This window comes from Medicago sativa, chromosome 7, assembly GCF_051527215.1.
Source record: "Medicago sativa cultivar Bolivia chromosome 7, Bolivia_mono, whole genome shotgun sequence".
Lineage (NCBI taxonomy): Eukaryota > Viridiplantae > Streptophyta > Magnoliopsida > Fabales > Fabaceae > Medicago > Medicago sativa.
In genome coordinates this window covers 17,333,072-17,350,890 of record NC_140755.1, presented here as the reverse complement: position 1 = coordinate 17,350,890, position 17,819 = coordinate 17,333,072, and the positions used below count along the sequence as shown (strand labels likewise).

Genomic DNA, 17,819 nt, shown 5'->3' with positions numbered 1-17,819 from the left:
ATTTAAATAAATATCTTTCTTGCATTTTTTTTTTAAATAAAAATCTTAGCTCTTGATCATATTACATAAAAATAAATAAAACACAAGGATATAAAATATGCATCAATATATTCTACACGACGTTAATTATCTTGCCCTTAGGCTTACATACTCAGGCTTGTCAAGGTAGTTAAATATTTTACAACACCTGCAAGTTAGTACTTCCTACTTAAGTCAACCTAATTAAACATAATCATCTGTCATACTTCTTGACACCTAGAAGCCACTACCATAAAAGAGGAGGTCACATGAACGTAGAGTTATTTAGTTTACTAAGTACTAGAATTAGCTCCACAACTCTAACCCACTAAAAGTTAATATTTACATATTTGGACAAAATCTTCTAACGACCATTTGGGAGATCTCCATTAGCACCACCAACACCAAGGTCTTCGGAGGGATCCGTTTCATCTTCACCACGTCCACTCACACCCACATCAGTCACGGTCATGTCTGCTCCATCCTCCTCGGGATCATCCTCAAAATGATAAACAACCGGGGGACGCACACTAATGCGAGCGGTATGGCGAAAACGAGGCCTTGGTCCCCTAGCCCTCTCAGAGGTCGAATCCTCCCTAGCTCTATCAAGACCCAAAGTACTAATCATCCTCTCTAATGGCAATACTATCTCCAAGGTAATATGATGAATGACAGATGACACTAATAAACCTCCTATTCCTTCGGTTGTCCTAACCAGCCCTGTGAAAGTCAGTGTTTGGGATGACATATCTAACTCCCAAACCGCGTCACCCTGTTCCTCCAAACACTCAATCTTGCGGGTTCCCGAGTGATTCAGTGACTCTCCCGGCATCATCTGCAAATTGTAAGGGTGAAATACTCGCACACAAGGTTAACTAAATGCTAATAATATTACATGATGATATATAATATTTTATAGTTACATGTAATGTTTTTCAAATAAAGAAATATATAACAAAATTATACATGTAATTTCTTTCACTATAAAATCCTTCAAAAATTAATATAACCACATAGAAATTAAATAATCACAAGAAAATATAAATCAATTGAGAACACAAAAATTTATGGCAACCACACACATCAAAGTTAGTCAAAACAAAGATCACTTAACACTTTATCATAATCAATACAAAGGTTATAGTTTTGACTTGTTAGTAGCATCTTGGCTAAACCTACTCCATGGAGACCTCTATTATGAGTGTAAGGCCGTCTCAACTGCCATAACATGATTGTTTGCAATGAGTAGATATATAATCTCTACTCCAATCATTCTGGCCTGATCGCTGCACCTTATTATAGATAGTCCTGCACAGTCAGGTATCACTACGTCGGGTATTATGATTTCCTCCAGTTAGAGAAGCTATCACTAACTATTGGTAGGAGTTCAAAACGCCTGTGATCCCCAGAAGGTCTGTAGTCGACCCAACCGAACCTATCCTCAGTCTTATATACGTTATCGTATTATAAGAAACAACCTGTATTACTCTTTACAAAAATTATTATTTTTGTAAATCTTCAACACAACTGTTTTCATCAACAATCAACTTAACAATTTAATTGTCAAAAGTCATAAATGTACCTTAAGAGAAATTTCTTCAAATAAAATTAATAATAATAACTGTGAGTTAGTTATAAGATAAATAAATTAAGAAAAATATATTATATATACTTATATTATATATACTTACAATACCACATTTAACTGATTACTTATCATATATATATGTATGCATAATATTTAGAATGTTTTCTAGAATTTCTTCTTTCTACTTACTGTCCATTTCAATAAATAATATAAATAATCAAATTTGCTCATTAATAATATATATTTAAAACAGATTAATACTACAATTAAATACACAAATTTTCTTAATCTCATGTGATAATATACATATATATCTTGGGCGTTCTCTAAAGTATATCCCCTTACCTTTGAGCTTTTCAAATCTTGAATAATCACCTTCTTCAACACCTAATTACTCATCAAAATAACTATCTCTTAACTAGCTATCATTGTAATAAACACTAATTATTAAATGCTAAATATTTAAGAATTATAGAGTTAACTATATATTTGGAACGTAACAGCATGAACATTGAAAAAAATTCTAAAGACAATTTTTCCAATAGCTACAATGAACTAGTTAATACAAGTGGTGATATCAGTTTATTCTTTCTTTCTTATTCTAAAAGAATAACTTTAGAAATTTTAACATGATGAATTTCTACTAGTTTTAACCAAAACTTCCATAAATAATTATGAGTTAATAAAACTTTTAAAAAAATAACTTCTAATAGCTACTACTATGTTAACAAATATTCTAAACAGTTTAAACTTATTTCTAACTTAGATTTATTAATCTTGTTTTACAAACACATGAGTACCTCCTAGTTAAAAGAAAAATTAAATATATATAAGTCATATCTGTAGCTCCAATTTATTACTAGAAATATAGGCATCTTAACTTGACTAAATTAGTGAATCAAGTGATAATACTCTACTGTGTTGTTGTAGCTATAAGGAAATATCTTATTTTATTTCATTTCATTTATAGCCATGCAGAAAATAACTACTCTTCTATATATATTAACATGCACTGTATGTTTTCATTTTAATAGAAATTAGTATGTCAAACATGATCACTAATCTTTTGGAGTTCCAAAACATCATTTTATAGATAGCCCTCTTTTTACATGGGTTTTTCACGCTAAAAAATAAAACTGGTTTATGTAGAGATTACTCATGTAAGGTACAGATTGGTATTCAACAGTGTATATGTGCCTATGAAATCATTTTTCAGGAACAAATAAAGGACTTAAGTTGGTGAAAGTTCTTGTTTTAGATCTAATAAAAGCAAACCAAACTAAAATAAGTTATTGAATGTGATATTGAATAGGACTTGTAGTCTTCTAAGTAGTCAAAGGTTTGACAAGGAATAAACTAGTAAAAACAAAAACAAAAACAAAGAATAGAAAGAGAAGGAAAGAGAGTATAAACCTTGAGTTTTCACTTCTCTGATAATGATAGATAATGATAGTTGTGTGTTTGCAGGCTTGTGATTAACAAAGAGTGCAAGGTGCCTATTTATAGCAAAACAAGTGAAGTCTTTTGTGGTGCAAAGAGTGCCACGTTTTCTGGTTAAATGAATGTAAGAGATATACTCATGTTTCAAATTCAGTAAAATTCATGCATATAGTGCCACGCCATTTCACCACGTTACTAATTCTTATCAATATTACTGTACATTCTTATCCAATATTGTTATTTTAAAAAAATTATAAATAATATACTAATCATATAATTCTATCATATATCTTTTTCTGGTTTCAAAAATATATTTATTTATTTATTTCGGTAATAAAATTTATACAGTCGAGCAAATCGCTGTCCAAAATTCGGTAGAATTTTAAGCTGCAATTTTTATCATAGCTTGTTATGATATTATAGTACTAATATATAACATTATTTTTCCTAAATTCACTCTCTAGAAAAGAATTTAATTATCAGTTAATTCAGAGTAAAATACCGCAAAAACACACTAAATAATGCATAAAAAAATAGGGTGTCACATTACTACCCCACTTAAAAAATTTCGTCCTCGAAATTGTATACCTCGAAATAAATATGGATATTGCAATCTCATATTATCCTCTAACTCCCATGTTGAATCTCCGGTTACTTGATCCCATAGAACTTTGACCAAGAAAATCTGCTTCCCTCTTAGTTGTTTGATTCTTCTATCTTCGATCCTTACAGGAGACGTCTCGTATGACAAGTTCTCTTTTAACGGGACTTTATCGGGTTCAATTATGTGAGATGGATCAGGGACATACTTCCTTAATTGTGAAACATGCAACACATTGTGAATATTTGAAAGAAAAGGAGGTAAAGCAATTTGATAGGCTACTGGACCAATGCGACGAATAATTTGGTATGGCCCAATGAATTTTGGAGTGAGTTTTCTGGCCTTAATAGCTCTACCTACCCCAGTCGTTGATGTGACTCTCAAAAATACATGTTCTCCTTCCTGAAATTCAAGTGGTCTTCTTCTCCGATCAGAATAGCTTTTCTGTCTGCTTTGTGCAACCTTCATCTTCTCGCGAATTTGTTTAACTTTCTCAGTTGTCTGTTGAACAATTTCTGGTCCAAACATGATGCTCTCTCCATCTTGATACCAACACAACGGTGTCTGACATTTTCTCCCATACAAAGCTTCATAAGATGCCATTCCTATGCTTGAGTGGAAACTATTATTGTATGTAAACTCGATCAATGGTAGTAGATCGTCCCAACTTCCTCTATTGTCTAGAACACATGCTCTCAACAAGTCTTCTAGAGATTGAATTGTTCTTTCAGTTTGTCCATCTGTCTGAGGGTGATAAGCTGAACTTAATCTTAATTTTGTCCCCAATGCTTTTTGTAAACTCTGCCAAAAGTGAGATGTAAATTTTGGATCTCGGTCTGAAACAATACTTGAAGGTACCCCATGTAATCTGATGATTTCCTTGATATAAACCTCAGTTAACTTCTCCACATTGTAGTTAATATTTACTGGTAAGAAATGTGCTGATTTGGTCAATCTGTCTATGATAACCCAAATTGAATCAAAATTATGTCTGGTTCTCGGTAATCCCACAACAAAATCCATCGAAATACTCTCCCACTTCCATTCTGGAATGTCCAACGATTGAAGCATACCGGCTGGTCTTTGATGTTCCACTTTTGCTTTTTGGCATGTTAGACATGAAGCAACATACTCCGCCACTTGCTTTTTCATTCCGGGCCACCAAAACCTTAGCTTCAAATCTTGGTACATTTTGGTTGCTCCTGGATGAATACTCAATGTACTCTTATGTGCTTCGTCTAAAATTAGTTTCCTCATTTCTAAATTATTTGGGACACAAACTCTCCCATTACATCTCAAAATCCCATCAGTTTCCAAACTGAATTCTGCTGCTCTTTCTTCTCCTATCAATTTTCTTTTCTCTTGCAAATGCTCATCACTTTCTTGTTGTTGGCGAATATCTTCCATGAGTCCACTTGACACTTTGATCATTCCTAAGAAAATCTTTCCATCTGACAATTTCACATCAAGATTCAAATCTCGAAAATTTTCTATCAATTCTAGCTCTTTCGCCATCATTGCAGAAATGTGAATTGCCTTCCGACTCAATGCGTCAGCTACAACGTTTGCTTTTCCGGGATGATAAAGTAAAGTAAAATCATAATCTTTGAGAAATTCAATCCAGCGTCTCTGCCTCATGTTAAGCTCCTTTTGATCGAAAAGATACTTCAAACTTTTATGGTCACTAAAAACTTCAAATTTAGATCCATACAAATGATGTCTCCAAATTTTCAAGGCAAATACCACTGCAGCTAGCTCCAAATCATGTGTAGGGTAGTTCCTCTCGTGAGTCTTCAATTGTCTTGAGGCGTAAGCTACAACTCTCTTTTGTTGCATAAGTACACAACCTAACCCTTGATGTGAAGCATCACAGTACACTTCATATGGTTCATCTGGTTGTGGTAAAACTAACACGGGTGATGTTGTCAAAAGTCTCTTCATTGTTTGAAAACTTTCTTCGCATTCTTTGGTCCATACAAATGGTTGATTCTTTCTTGTGAGTTGAGTTAATGGTGCTACTATCTTTGAGAATCCTTCAATAAACCTTCGATAATATCCAGCTAAACCAACAAAACTACGAATCTCGGTCACCGTTCGTGGTTGTTCCCATGAAAGTATCGTCTCCACTTTTGCAGGGTCCACAGCTATACCATCCTTTGTAATCACGTGCCCCAAGAACTTAACCTCCTCAAGCCAAAATTCGCATTTTGACATTTTCGCATACAACTTCTTATCGTGTAAGATTTGCAAAACTTGACGCAAATGCTCTTTATGCTCCTCGTAGCTCTTAGAATATATGAGAATGTCATCGATAAAAACTACGACAAACTTATCGAGGAATGGATTAAAAATCCGGTTCATGTAGTCCATGAAGATAGCAGGTGCATTCGTCACTCCAAAAGGCATCACAAGATATTCATAATGTCCATAGCGAGTTCGAAATGCAGTTTTGGGTACATCTTCGGCTTTTACTCTGATTTGGTGATATCCCGTCCTCAGATCTATCTTTGAGAAGACAACAGCTCCACGAAGTTGGTCCATCAAATCATCAATTCGTGGTAATGGATACTTGTTCTTGATTGTCACTTTGTTCAGTTGGCGATAGTCCACACAAAGTCTTGAGCCTCCATCCTTTTTCTTCACTAACAGTACTGGAGCTCCCCAAGGTGATACGCTTGGTCTAATGAACTGTTTTGACAACAGATCTTCAAGTTGGGTTTTTAATTCCGCCAGCTCAGTAGGTGACATTCTATATGGTGCGATGGAGATCGGACCTGATCCAGGGATTAGATCGATCGAAAACTCGATATCCCTTACCGGTGGTAAACCAGGAACGTCTTCTGGAAATACTTCCGGAAAATCATTCACTATTGGGACTTGGTTCAAAACATTTTCTCTCGCAGCTTCTACAGAAGATAATAACAGGTACCCTTGAGCTCCTTCTTTTGAAGAAGTTATATCATGATTAGCAGATATAAGCTCAGAATTCTCGGAATCAGGAAACACTACAGTTTTACGTGCACAGTCTAAAAAGATATGGTTGAAAGATAACCAATCCATGCCTAAAATCACATCTAATTGTGTTAAAGGCAAACATATCAAGTCAACAAGAAATTTCCTATTGTGGATGACAAGAGGACATTTTAAACAAACAGTGTTTGCAACTATGGGTTTAGCAGTTGCAGTAGAAATGATTAAATCAAAAGGCAGTGGTGTTATAAACAAACTCAATTGTTTCACACGATCTATTGAGATAAAAGAATGAGTTGCTCCTGAATCGAATAGTACAGTTAAAAGATTACCCGTCATATCGCAACTACCTTGTATAAGATTTTCAGATTGAGAAGCCTCAACACCACTTAGAGTATAAACCCTTCCTTTCTCCTTTGGCCTTGTAGCTCTCACATTGTTCACCACAGGTGAAACTTTTTGGTTCCTGCATTCCCTGGCCATGTGTCCTATATCTCCACATTTGAAACACTTTATTCCTGTTTCGGGACAAGTGTTAGCCAAATGATCTTGTTTTCCACATTTGTAGCACCTTCGAGTGAGTTCTTGATTCTGGTTTTGGTTTGATCCATTTCCAATGGCTGATGTAACTGGACGATAGGGTCGCTGATTCTGATTATTACTCGCAGTTCGAGAGTAAGGCTTTTTATACTGCTGCTTTCCTTTATGATTCCACCCTTGAGTTGGATATTTAGACCTAGATGGTCCGCCCACACTTCCTCGATTGATTCCACCTTCCTTCATTGCTTCTATCTTCCTGCATTTTTCTACAAGTGGTTGGAATTGACGAATTTCTAATGGCAAGACAGATTCTTTGATGCTATGCTTCAGTCCACCTTCAAATCGTTCACATAGCCAATCTTCATCCACTTGGTCCTGAAAGAAACGAAAATATTTTGCCAACGACTCAAACTTTGCTGCATATTCTCCAATCGTCATTCCTCCTTGTTTCAGGGTCAGAAATTCTTGTTCCTTTGCAGTCCTAGCACTTCTAGGAAAATACTTGTCGAGAAATTTCGTACGAAATATTTCCCAAGTAATATCTTGATTGTTAGCTTCAATCATCTTGCGAGTTCCTTTCCACCAGTATTCGGCATCTCCCAATAGTAAGTAAGATGCATATGTTACCTTTACTTCGTCAGGACACCTCAACACAGTGAATATCTTTTCTATCTCTTGGATCCATAAGTCAGCTTTCTCTGGTTCGGTCTCTCCAAGAAATTGTGGAGGATCGTGACGTCTGAAATCTACCAATCCTTTATTTTCAGCATTTCTTTCTTCCCTTTGTTGCTTTCGAATATCCCTTTCAGCCTTTGCAGCAGTTTGTTCTGCAATGGTTGCTGCCATTTCTGCCATAGCTTGAATAGCTCTTCCCATACCTCCTTCGGTATTGCTTGCTTCTCCATTTTCGGCTTCTATATGATTATTTCTACGAGTCATTGGGTTCCTAAAAGTCATGATTGGTTAGAACCTAATTATTAAATAATATAATAATCTATACAAAGTTAGTACAAACAAACGTAATTAGTACAGACATCCTCTAACGTTCCCGAAAGAATCAACCGTGCTCTGATACCACTAATGTAACGCCCCATTTTCCGTAACGATAGAAAATGGTGTTACGTCTTAATACTTGAGTGTCTAAAAAGATATTAAGTTCATAAATCTTACTTTTACTAGTAAATTAATTTGGTTACTAAAAATTTAATTTAAATAAATATCTTTCTTGCATTTTTTTTTTAAATAAAAATCTTAGCTCTTGATCATATTACATAAAAATAAATAAAACACAAGGATATAAAATATGCATCAATATATTCTACACGACGTTAATTATCTTGCCCTTAGGCTTACATACTCAGGCTTGTCAAGGTAGTTAAATATTTTACAACACCTGCAAGTTAGTACTTCCTACTTAAGTCAACCTAATTAAACATAATCATCTGTCATACTTCTTGACACCTAGAAGCCACTACCATAAAAGAGGAGGTCACATGAACGTAGAGTTATTTAGTTTACTAAGTACTAGAATTAGCTCCACAACTCTAACCCACTAAAAGTTAATATTTACATATTTGGACAAAATCTTCTAACGACCATTTGGGAGATCTCCATTAGCACCACCAACACCAAGGTCTTCGGAGGGATCCGTTTCATCTTCACCACGTCCACTCACACCCACATCAGTCACGGTCATGTCTGCTCCATCCTCCTCGGGATCATCCTCAAAATGATAAACAACCGGGGGACGCACACTAATGCGAGCGGTATGGCGAAAACGAGGCCTTGGTCCCCTAGCCCTCTCAGAGGTCGAATCCTCCCTAGCTCTATCAAGACCCAAAGTACTAATCATCCTCTCTAATGGCAATACTATCTCCAAGGTAATATGATGAATGACAGATGACACTAATAAACCTCCTATTCCTTCGGTTGTCCTAACCAGCCCTGTGAAAGTCAGTGTTTGGGATGACATATCTAACTCCCAAACCGCGTCACCCTGTTCCTCCAAACACTCAATCTTGCGGGTTCCCGAGTGATTCAGTGACTCTCCCGGCATCATCTGCAAATTGTAAGGGTGAAATACTCGCACACAAGGTTAACTAAATGCTAATAATATTACATGATGATATATAATATTTTATAGTTACATGTAATGTTTTTCAAATAAAGAAATATATAACAAAATTATACATGTAATTTCTTTCACTATAAAATCCTTCAAAAATTAATATAACCACATAGAAATTAAATAATCACAAGAAAATATAAATCAATTGAGAACACAAAAATTTATGGCAACCACACACATCAAAGTTAGTCAAAACAAAGATCACTTAACACTTTATCATAATCAATACAAAGGTTATAGTTTTGACTTGTTAGTAGCATCTTGGCTAAACCTACTCCATGGAGACCTCTATTATGAGTGTAAGGCCGTCTCAACTGCCATAACATGATTGTTTGCAATGAGTAGATATATAATCTCTACTCCAATCATTCTGGCCTGATCGCTGCACCTTATTATAGATAGTCCTGCACAGTCAGGTATCACTACGTCGGGTATTATGATTTCCTCCAGTTAGAGAAGCTATCACTAACTATTGGTAGGAGTTCAAAACGCCTGTGATCCCCAGAAGGTCTGTAGTCGACCCAACCGAACCTATCCTCAGTCTTATATACGTTATCGTATTATAAGAAACAACCTGTATTACTCTTTACAAAAATTATTATTTTTGTAAATCTTCAACACAACTGTTTTCATCAACAATCAACTTAACAATTTAATTGTCAAAAGTCATAAATGTACCTTAAGAGAAATTTCTTCAAATAAAATTAATAATAATAACTGTGAGTTAGTTATAAGATAAATAAATTAAGAAAAATATATTATATATACTTATATTATATATACTTACAATACCACATTTAACTGATTACTTATCATATATATATGTATGCATAATATTTAGAATGTTTTCTAGAATTTCTTCTTTCTACTTACTGTCCATTTCAATAAATAATATAAATAATCAAATTTGCTCATTAATAATATATATTTAAAACAGATTAATACTACAATTAAATACACAAATTTTCTTAATCTCATGTGATAATATACATATATATCTTGGGCGTTCTCTAAAGTATATCCCCTTACCTTTGAGCTTTTCAAATCTTGAATAATCACCTTCTTCAACACCTAATTACTCATCAAAATAACTATCTCTTAACTAGCTATCATTGTAATAAACACTAATTATTAAATGCTAAATATTTAAGAATTATAGAGTTAACTATATATTTGGAACGTAACAGCATGAACATTGAAAAAAATTCTAAAGACAATTTTTCCAATAGCTACAATGAACTAGTTAATACAAGTGGTGATATCAGTTTATTCTTTCTTTCTTATTCTAAAAGAATAACTTTAGAAATTTTAACATGATGAATTTCTACTAGTTTTAACCAAAACTTCCATAAATAATTATGAGTTAATAAAACTTTTAAAAAAATAACTTCTAATAGCTACTACTATGTTAACAAATATTCTAAACAGTTTAAACTTATTTCTAACTTAGATTTATTAATCTTGTTTTACAAACACATGAGTACCTCCTAGTTAAAAGAAAAATTAAATATATATAAGTCATATCTGTAGCTCCAATTTATTACTAGAAATATAGGCATCTTAACTTGACTAAATTAGTGAATCAAGTGATAATACTCTACTGTGTTGTTGTAGCTATAAGGAAATATCTTATTTTATTTCATTTCATTTATAGCCATGCAGAAAATAACTACTCTTCTATATATATTAACATGCACTGTATGTTTTCATTTTAATAGAAATTAGTATGTCAAACATGATCACTAATCTTTTGGAGTTCCAAAACATCATTTTATAGATAGCCCTCTTTTTACATGGGTTTTTCACGCTAAAAAATAAAACTGGTTTATGTAGAGATTACTCATGTAAGGTACAGATTGGTATTCAACAGTGTATATGTGCCTATGAAATCATTTTTCAGGAACAAATAAAGGACTTAAGTTGGTGAAAGTTCTTGTTTTAGATCTAATAAAAGCAAACCAAACTAAAATAAGTTATTGAATGTGATATTGAATAGGACTTGTAGTCTTCTAAGTAGTCAAAGGTTTGACAAGGAATAAACTAGTAAAAACAAAAACAAAAACAAAGAATAGAAAGAGAAGGAAAGAGAGTATAAACCTTGAGTTTTCACTTCTCTGATAATGATAGATAATGATAGTTGTGTGTTTGCAGGCTTGTGATTAACAAAGAGTGCAAGGTGCCTATTTATAGCAAAACAAGTGAAGTCTTTTGTGGTGCAAAGAGTGCCACGTTTTCTGGTTAAATGAATGTAAGAGATATACTCATGTTTCAAATTCAGTAAAATTCATGCATATAGTGCCACGCCATTTCACCACGTTACTAATTCTTATCAATATTACTGTACATTCTTATCCAATATTGTTATTTTAAAAAAATTATAAATAATATACTAATCATATAATTCTATCATATATCTTTTTCTGGTTTCAAAAATATATTTATTTATTTATTTCGGTAATAAAATTTATACAGTCGAGCAAATCGCTGTCCAAAATTCGGTAGAATTTTAAGCTGCAATTTTTATCATAGCTTGTTATGATATTATAGTACTAATATATAACATTATTTTTCCTAAATTCACTCTCTAGAAAAGAATTTAATTATCAGTTAATTCAGAGTAAAATACCGCAAAAACACACTAAATAATGCATAAAAAAATAGGGTGTCACAGTCACAGTCACCACTGAATAGCACAGTTTTATAGCATATTGCAAATGATGAGGTGGTTGAATTGCAGCAACCGGTTCTCACTTTGGCAACAAATCCACTGCCTTTGACAAAGGATGTTCAACTAACTCCACGTACTATGGCTGCACAGATAAAGGTAGCTACGCATATTGATCCACAACTTCAGAAGGAAATCGATATTGTTAGCGAATATCTTATTCAAGGCAAAGATGCTGACGTCCCCTTTACACCTTATCTGACGAAGAAGCAGAAGAAAAATATAAGTAAACTCAATTCCTACAACACTCGTTCAAAGTGTGAACTTAAGGGCGGTTGAGCAGCACCTTCTCTTTTTGGGCCATTTTTTTCTTATTTAATTTTAATTTCGTTTTTTTCTTGATTTTTGAGGGTTTTGGTTTGGCCCCCCCTCTTGTATATATATTTTCCCTTTTTTTTAATAATTATTACTAGCGGAAAGACGGACACTATTGTGCCTGTCTGTCCACTCTTTCTACTGCACTAACGCATGTGATTATTTTATTATGTTTGTTTGTATAATTTTGATTAAAAATTTTAAATTTTAAAATATTATGAAAATTATTGATATATTGATTTATAAACCAAATATTGTCAAGACATATAACAAAATTATTTTTGAACTCAACATATTTTAGTTTACCTGCATATAAAATTAAGGTAAAATAATGATCATTTATTGTTTATTCTAATAGTAATTAGTAACATCATAACATAAATGTATAAATGACATGTTATGTAAAAGAAACATTGTATATGATTGCAATAAAAGAATATCATTAAAAATCACATTTTTCGTAAAGTTTGTATCTTCTCCTTCTATTTTCCATTCTTTAATGAGAACTTTTGTTGAATTTTGAGAAACTGCTCTTGATAAAGCTACATATAATTGACCATGGCTGAAAACATGCTGTGGAAGAAAGATTCCGACATTGGAAATGGTCTTCCCTTGTGACTTATTTATGGTAATAGCAAAACTTAGTCTAACGGAAAACTGTTTTCTACTAAGCACAAAGAGAAGTCATGAACTTGCATTTGTTTTTAATTTAATTCTGTGCAAGAATGCTCTTTTTCCAGCATTGCTTCCTGTTAGGATTTCCACATTCAACATATTCTTAAATAAACCATGACATAACAATTGTGTTCCATTACACAGGCCATATTTAGGATCTATGTTTCGCAACAACATCAAAGGTGCACCTTTTTTTACCTTTAAAATATGTGGTGGGATACTTCCTTGAGCAGTTGAGTTTAGGAATTCTTGTTGATATAAGTTATGAGTATCCCCTTCAACCTCATTAAATGACAACAAATTATGTTATTCTCTTGGAAACTAATTGATAATTATGTCATTCAATTTTTGAACATCATCATTTGTAGGTATAATTATGGCTCTTTCAACCATATATGAATTATGATATTACTCCTCGCCTATGAATCACATGCACTCCTCATATTAGATGTGTCTGAACACGTGTTGCATCCGCATCCACAAATTTAATTACCCTAAATTATGTGATTTTCTCAAATTATCAACGCTATTGGCGTGTCAGTATCTGTGTTGTATCTGGTGTCGGTGTTCATATCCATACTTCTTAGCGATCCTCTCTTTTTATGGCCTTTCAAATGGTGTTTGAATGTAACCAAAAACAAAAGATGGTGGTTTGAAGCTTTCTAGTGTTTCTGTTTTTAGTTGTTGGTAACATGAGTGTGATTATCGTTTAACAATTTTGAATTGTTTAAATGGTTTTAACACTTTGATTTCACTATATTTTGTTGGGTATTGGATGGGGGCCATGGGAGCAGTTTATCAATTGTATACATGCAGAACGTTTGAAATCACAAAGAAAAAAGCAATGTTTTTATTCCTTTAAACGGCTGTGGAAGGAGCTTAACGACAGGGGATGTTATTGCTTATTTTCCATTTATTTAATAATTAAAAAAAACCACGGTTCTCTTTATATAAAAAAAGTCACACTATCATAGTTTGTATAAGCAATTATAAACCAGCAAAGTCAAATAATTCTTAGAATTAATCATAAACAATTTAAATCATAATCTGTTATAAACCAGCAAAGTCAAATATATAATCCAAAAAATTAATGGACTTTGATTTACTGTAACATGAAAGAAAAAGAAAAAAACTAAACATGTTAATTCTGAATTTTGATGCAGAGGGTTGAGAGTGGTTGAGAAAAACTAAACAATGTGGGAACGAACTATTAACTGTGAAAACCCTACTTATTAATATTTATTATAGTGCTAACAAAACTTTTTCTAAAATATTTTGAGTCCTAATATTTTTTTAGAGGATTTAAAGTTCAATCTTTAACATTATTTTTTGCTCACATTTGTTACTAATCTTTTTGATTTAAAGTCTAATCTTTAACATTATATTTTGCTCACATTTGTTACTAATCTTTTTATCAGAAGATTTAAAGTCTAATCTTTAACATTATTTTTTGCTCACGTTTGTTACTAATATTTTTTTAGAGTATTTAAAGTCCAATCTTTAACATTATTATTTTTTGCTCACGTTTTTTACTAATATTTTTTTAGAGGATTTAAAGTCCAATCTTTAACATTATTTTTTGGTCATGTTTGTTACTAATATTTTTTTAGAGGATTTAAAGTCCAATCTTTATCAATATTTTTTGCTCGCGTTTGTTACTAATCTTTTTTTAGAGGATTTAAAGTCCAATCTTTAACATTATTTTTTGCTCACGTTTGTTACTAATATTTTTTTTAGAGGATTTAAAGTCCAATCTTTAACATTATTGTTTCCTCACGTTTGTTACTAATCTTTTTTTAGAGGATTTAAAGTCTAATCTTTACCATTATTTTTTGCTCATGTTTTTTTTGGTGGTGGCCGGGGTTCGAACCCCGGACCTTGCATATTTTATGCATTGTCCATACCAACTGAGCTAAGCTCACGAGGACATTTTTTGCTCACGTTTGTTACAATTGATCAAAGGCTAAGAAAGAGTAACTTATATTAATAAAATAATAAAATAATATGGAAATACTGTTTTTTGTGGAAGTAATAAAATAATATGGAAATATTATTTTTTGTGGAAGGGATATGAAAATACTTGGCAATCTTTGTCGGTTGTATTGAAGGGAACAACACAGATGTACAACATAAAATCGGCTGATAAAAAAGTAACGTGAGTTTTTGTTTTGTGCTAGTTTTTTAAGAGTTTGATCTGTGGTTAACGGAGGTAAAAGAGGGTTAAGGAGGACGATTTGTGACATGAATTAGTAATCCACGTGTTATTTTATAATTGGCTGACAGTAAGAATAGTTCATAAGAAATTGTGCGTAAGTTTTCTTCTTAAATTAAATTTATTCTTATCTATTTGTTACATGTGTTACTTGTATTTAAAATAAAATTTAAATTAAAATTAAGGGTATTTTTGGAAAGAAAAGTCCAACCCAAAAGTGTGCTGAAAGGGGGAGTTTTCTTTGTATATAGTATAGATATATAGTATAGATGAGTAGGCGGCATACGATGGGGGTATCTGTCCTTCAGATCGCCTTGATGTCTAACTTATCTCTTTGCCTATCAAAAAAAAATATATGTTGCTAGATTTGATGTAAGGTAAATATTTATTATTTGGACTGTTTAGTTTATTTGTCATTGATTGTTCGTCCCATACATTGTCTTGATGTGTTTTGTTCGAATTCACAACAAATAAAATTCTAATAAGGCCTCGATTTGTTTTGACTTTGTAGGGGCTAAAATTGTCAATAAAACATAATATGGAACTAATACTAAAAAAAATTAAATTATAAAAATGAAAAACAAAAAATTTGTAAATAACATGGAGTTCTTGTGAAATAGTGAAGGCAGCAAAATCAAAGAAGTGCAAAAGAAAAAGAAAAAAAAACAGAGAGAGAGTAAGACATACAAACCATGTGTGCAAGAAACAGTGGAAAAAATGGGAAGGGTCATATCACTCGGGGCACACACATGTGATTCATAAAACTTTTTTCAAATGCAATATAATGAAATTTTGAGTTGACAAGACCTCAACACAGAAAGCCTATACGTAAAAGACACAACATACTTGTGAGCTCATAAGCACCCATTTATGTCCTTTTGTAGGTTTATACATATAGGCCTTATGAATTTTTGCTTTTCATTTTTAACTTTCACTTTAGCCCTTTAAAGGTAACATTCTCCTCTATCTAATCGGTGAACAAATTTTCAATTCTTTGACTTTTTTCTGCTTTACTACATCACAACAAATCTAAAATTTAACCTTAGCTTAATTAAAAAACTGTAGAATATTATCATTAGAAAATTTTGAATGCTAGCACAAATGGTTAATTATGTGTATTGTAAATCTAGAGTTACCGAGTTTGATCTTTATCGATAGAAAAATTATTTCTTAATGGTTAATTTTGTGGTCCACATGTGAAACAAGTTTTACACTATCGAACTTGTTTTTATTATTGCATCAATAAATTTTATTATTAGAATTTTATTTGAGGCTGAGGTGCTCTAAATGCTGGTATGATACGAAGTGATTTATTGATCTAATGGTAGAAAATAAATTGGTACATGTTACAAAACTAATTTATTTATGCATATTAGATAATCGTTCTTAATGGAAGTTCAATCTTCTTATACACTTAAATAACAAAACCATTCAAAAACAAGATAACCAAGGAAGTTTTGAGCAAATGCTTGGTGTGAGTCAGAACTTGATGAAGGCAAGTTCAATTCCTATTGGAAAAAAAAAAAGTACAAACAAAATTGTCTAACAAACTTTAATTGATTTAAACTAAGAAACCGTACATTAACTGTTGAGGCTGATGTGAAGGAAAATTGTCTCAAACATTTCTTTCTATGCTATTTACAAAAGGGAGTAGTGACAAAGCAAAATGCATAGCCCTTAATTTCTCATCATCAGCATAAGCTTGAACTAGCTAGGAATATTACATAATCCCTAAGACTCCATGCTCATGAGGATCCTTGAGTGCATTTGCTCTATCAACAATGATTTAGTCATGCCAACAAAGAAGCATAACAACACATCTTCTAATTATGTATAATCTTCCTTTTTGCTCTTTGAGATAGCCTCCTAGCTTTTTGGATGACACCTTCTTCTTTGAACCTCTCATGTTTGAATCACTACTCCTCCTCATCTTTGAATATTATAGCAAAAAGAAAAGACTTCAAACTCTTTTTTGTAGTTTGGAGAGACTAGAGAGTGATGGACCAATGTGTGAGTGTGTGTTGAATATTGTTGAAAAGTTGGAACTCCTTGAAGAAGTGTTGTTGATGGGGGCTCCAAAAGGGGTTCTTATATAGAGAAAAGAAATGTGGTCCATGGTACAAAATAAAATGTCTATAGGGCCCCCCAATGCAGATTCCAAGCCCCATTCTCTCTGCACCAACATTTATGTGACATCAACCACCAAGATAAGTGGTCGGCCATTGAGCTAAACAACAATGTTTAAGTTAATTACTAATTAGTGTGACCTTAATAAAAAGCCATTGTTATCCTTGATATTTGGGCTTTCCATGGTTTCTTGACCATGTTATAAGAACCCATAATTTGAGCTAGACATGATGAAGCTTCCTAATATGTACTAAATTTTCAAATTAAAGTTCTATATCAACTTAATTTAGCAAATCAACATTTCGATCTTCAAAAATTATAAGGGTTGAACAATTTGATCCATTAATTATAGAGTTAGTAAATTAGTCACTCAAGTTCAACAACACCAATCAATTTAGTCGCTCAATTAACATATCTCTTTAGTGAATATCCATCAAAATCAAAGAAAAACTTATATTGATTTGAATTGTCTCATTATAT

The 17,819-nt window shown here is 32.6% G+C and overlaps 2 protein-coding genes across 3 annotated transcripts; both read right to left on the bottom strand.

Annotated features, from left to right (window-relative positions):
• Positions 1–89: 89 nt before the first annotated feature.
• On the bottom strand, positions 90–3,071 carry LOC146904693 (uncharacterized). Of its 2 annotated transcripts, XM_085723494.1 has the most exons (3): positions 3,020–3,071; positions 1,952–1,993; positions 90–853 (listed from the first exon to the last, which is right to left on the bottom strand). In XM_085723494.1, the coding sequence occupies exon 3, from the start codon at positions 851–853 to the stop codon at positions 383–385; it is 471 nt and encodes a 156-aa protein (XP_085579620.1). In that variant the 5' UTR covers positions 1,952–1,993; positions 3,020–3,071; the 3' UTR covers positions 90–382. The 2 variants fall into 2 exon arrangements, with proteins under 2 accessions (XP_085579620.1, XP_085579621.1); XM_085723495.1 differs by lacking the exon at positions 3,020–3,071 and having other exon boundaries at positions 1,952–2,971.
• Positions 3,072–16,750: 13,679 nt separating this feature from the next.
• LOC146904692 (small polypeptide DEVIL 3-like) lies at positions 16,751–17,286 on the bottom strand. Its single transcript, XM_085724520.1, has one exon. It carries the CDS (start codon positions 17,140–17,142, stop codon positions 16,999–17,001), a length of 144 nt encoding a protein of 47 aa, XP_085580646.1. The 5' UTR covers positions 17,143–17,286; the 3' UTR covers positions 16,751–16,998.
• Between the last annotated feature and the right edge of the window lie 533 nt (positions 17,287–17,819).